This window comes from Alligator sinensis, unplaced genomic scaffold (assembly GCF_000455745.1).
Source record: "Alligator sinensis unplaced genomic scaffold, ASM45574v1 scaffold1201_1, whole genome shotgun sequence".
Classification (NCBI taxonomy): domain Eukaryota; kingdom Metazoa; phylum Chordata; order Crocodylia; family Alligatoridae; genus Alligator; species Alligator sinensis.
The window spans coordinates 133,917-137,723 of NW_005842690.1; the positions used below are offsets into that span (position 1 = coordinate 133,917).

A 3,807-nucleotide genomic window follows, 5' to 3' on the forward strand; every position below is an offset into this window, starting at 1 on the left:
CCTGCGCCGGTCAGTCCCGAACAGCACATGGCTCCGCCGCCGTTTCTGCGGGCCAGTGCAGACCTGGCTGGCCTCCTCCCGTCCCCAGCAGCACAAGGGAAGCCAGCTTCAGCTGCATGCTGCTTTTCCTAGCCGGTGCTGACCTGGTGGTCCTGGCCGGTGCTCAGGTGGGTCCTGTAGCACCATGTCAACCTGGGCACGGCACCGGCAGGCTGGGGGGGCCCCAGGGTAACCCCGGGCTGAGGCTTCTCCAGCACCAGGTCAACCCAGTTGTAACCAAGCGGCTCCTATAGCACCATGTCAACCCGGGCATGCATGCCATGTCAACCCCTGCAACTTCATTGGTGTCAAAGGTCACGTGACATCTCTTCCTGATGTGATACCGCTTCCTGTGAGGTCTTTGAATGTAGCTCACTGGCCCACGGATGATAAAAAGTTCATGATCCAGCCCCACATTCAAAAAGGTTGGACGCCCCTGCCCTAGTAGATCATTTGGATTAAAACACTATCTACTGAATATTGCATGACATTTAGGCAGTCATCTTCCCCTTTAAAAAAAATAAAGTACTTTAGAAAGTGAAGCCAGTTCTCAGCTACATTTCACAACTTCTTCCTTTTCACTGAGAACATATTTGTCAGCATTGTAGGCAAGGCTTGAAATTTGGTTGTTTTTCTGTAATTAGTCTAATGTCAAAGGATTATTCAAACTCTGGGTTATTGTTTCCAAGATACACAGTCAACTGATCTTATTTCAAATATATATTTTTTAGACAGATATAATACAAGTACATCCAATTATACCAAAGTTCCTAAAATTATGCCTGCACTACAAGGAATAATACATACACAGTTGCATTGTCTGCCCTTGCAAAAATTCAGGCTAACTGCAAGACCATATTTGACAGAATTACATGTATGAGTATATTCAAAAGGCTTTATACCCAAGAATGTGCCAATACATCCTAACATTTTTTTAAAACTTCCCAGAGCCCATTCCCAAGCCTGCTGCTGGAAACGCAGTTGAAAAATAAGAGCTTTAAGGTCATCTAATCTAATTCCTCAACAATACAGAACTGTTCCCTGCATTAAGTTTTAGTCTGCTTTTTATCCAGTTCCTTACCTTTTCTAGAAAATAATTGTGTGTGTTGAATTGTTCATTTTTATTTCATTTATAAAAAGCTTCACTCTCTTCCGGTGAGGTCCTTTAAAGTCCTTTGCCTGCTTCTTTCATAATTCTAGCCTAGGGCAGCATTCATCTAATCTTCACAACCTACAACCAAGTATGTAGACGACTTTGGAAAGGAAAAAATTATGGTAAAAATCATAATGTTCCATCTATTTTTGGGAGGCTAAGAACAAAGAATCAGACTGTGTGTGTGTGTAGGGCGGCTATAACATATATATGTACTATCAGTAACCTCCTTCATTTATGTTCTGTCTTTTATGTTCAAGGAAAATGTTACAAGGAAGACTAAGAGATATCTTTGCCCATTCATATAGAGCTGTTACACAAATTAAAGATATGCTATAAATCTGAAATCTGGTCAAACTGAATGAAAAGATAGTTAAGAAACCTTACAAGAGATAACTCTCTCTCATGCTAGTCCACCATGAAAAATCTGAAGACAGGATACAAGGCTGAAACACTGGATCACTATCACTGAAGTGGGGGAATGCTGCTTAAAAGTGTTTGTTTTCACTTGAATTTTGACCAATTTAACAGATGAACTGCTATTAGTTTTAGATTCCTTAAAGACTATTTTAAACCAAACTAAAGCCACAATCCTCCAATCTGCTCACAGGGAGACACCCCTTCTACCTGTCAATGGCTGGAAACAGACATCCTCTTTGGAGCACAATCAGCTGTGCTATGACGTATCGCAGCACAGCTAATCCACTTAAGAGACATCTAACAGACACTGTCAGACCTGTTGCTCTCCACAGTCCATATCCTGCCACTCCCAGGGCTTCAAGGACCCAATCCTGGAGGAAACGAGCACTGAGTTCGGCTATGCATTTACAAGGGGGGAAGCCCCAACTTGTAAATGCACCCCCATGTTGGGATGCAGGGGAGCCCTTCAGGAGGGGATTCCCCCAGATTGTGTCTGCAAAGCATGGGGGGGGAGAATTTCCCTGGTGTTCCCTCTTCTGGTTGCAGGGAGCACCCCAACCCAGGGGCACCAACAAAAAAAGGTACCAGGCACCAGGGCCATGTGCAAGAAGAGGGCAGAACTCCTAGAAATTCCCCTCTCCACATCTGCAGAGCTAGGGGCATAATACCCCCACTATAATGTGCAGGTAGGAGAAGCCCTTCACACTTGCAGACATGCACCAGAGGTTATTCTGCCAGCCCACAGTCTCCTGCCATAAGTAAACAGATGTCACACAAAAAGGCAGCACAAATTGCTAGTACCCTTGGTGGTGCCACAAAATTTAAGCACTTTTGGCCCAACAAAGGGCTATAATGTCTGTTCACTCAGCTCTCGTACCTCCATAAAGAATTTTATGGCGGCACATAGGCTGCAAACAGACACTGACTATCAGTCTCCAGATAGGAGCACAGGCATGCCTCAGCAGAGTGCAGGACTGACATCTAAAACAGAAGCCACATAAAAGAGCCATGTTTCTTCATCCCTACCTTATAGTTAGCATTTGATATCACCTTTGTTCTGTTTCCAACTCTCCTCTATAGCTAGAATTTCAGAATACTTATTTATACGATGAGGTACTTTCTGTCACATCTAATACCACAAACTACCCGTCACTGCACAGAGTTTCTTTACCTAAAACGAACACCCTTTCTGTTGCTAATACAGAATTCTACATCCATCTTTCTACTATACTGCCACAACGCCAGATTCATTCTCCCTCACTGTAAGCATTTTCATTAACAAAGAAGAAAGCAATTTAAAGGGGGAAAAAAACCCTTCAGGGAGTAAAAAGAACACATCTTGGATGAGGTCACAGACACAACAGGCTTTCCTAGGGTTTCTCCTTGCTTGCTCCCTAGATCCTTTACACAAAGGTCCTCAGTTTCTGAATGGGGTCAGTCCTCTGCAAGTCTTAGCCTCATCCTAATCTCACCACGTCCTCATGCTGGCGTCAGGCTATTACGGAGAACTGAATAACACAGTTATCCTGAGCAAGTGCACGGGAAACAGACTCCAGCTTCCTCAGAGTTCAAGAGCCCAAGGAGCCTCATGCAACCAGCACAACCCACATGCCCAGCTGGTGAATCCCAAACACCCTGGCTCCTGCGGGGCAAGAAGGGGGGGGGGGCAGCCACACCCACACAAAAGCACCCACACAAACGGGGAGGGGCATGGGGGACACACGCCCATGCACACATACAGGGAGGGGTGTGGGGGACACGTGCGCACACGCGCGCGCACATAGGTGTAGGGGACACGTGTACACATGCAGAGAGGGGCATAGGGGACACGTGCACGCATACAGAGGAGACGCACACCCATGCACACATACAGGAAGGGGCATAGGGGACACACATGCACACGCACACACGGAGACGTAGGGGACACGTGCACACACAAACACTGAGGGGGTGTAGGGTACGTGCACACATGGGGAGGGGCGTAAGGGACACACCTCACACAAGGGGAGGCATGGGGACAGAGGGGCAGCTTCGGATGTACACACAGATATACACAGAGACGGGGAGCAGTTTAAGCCACGGACACACGGAGCAGCTTAAGACAGGCAGGGAGCAATGCAGGACACAGACACATACCACAACCTGGAGAGCGACACCCGTACCCGCTGCTTCGCCACGGTCGAGCCCTGCCCCTG

At 46.8% G+C, this 3,807-nt stretch overlaps 1 protein-coding gene across 1 annotated transcript in view; it reads right to left on the reverse strand.

Moving 5' to 3' along the window:
- Positions 1–3,807, reverse strand: part of PPP4R1 (protein phosphatase 4 regulatory subunit 1) — an 85,258-nt gene that overhangs the window by 80,036 nt on the left and 1,415 nt on the right. Inside the window, 1 exon segment of the mRNA XM_025215965.1 lies at positions 3,749–3,804. Within this exon segment, the coding sequence (XP_025071750.1) occupies positions 3,749–3,804 (56 nt within the window).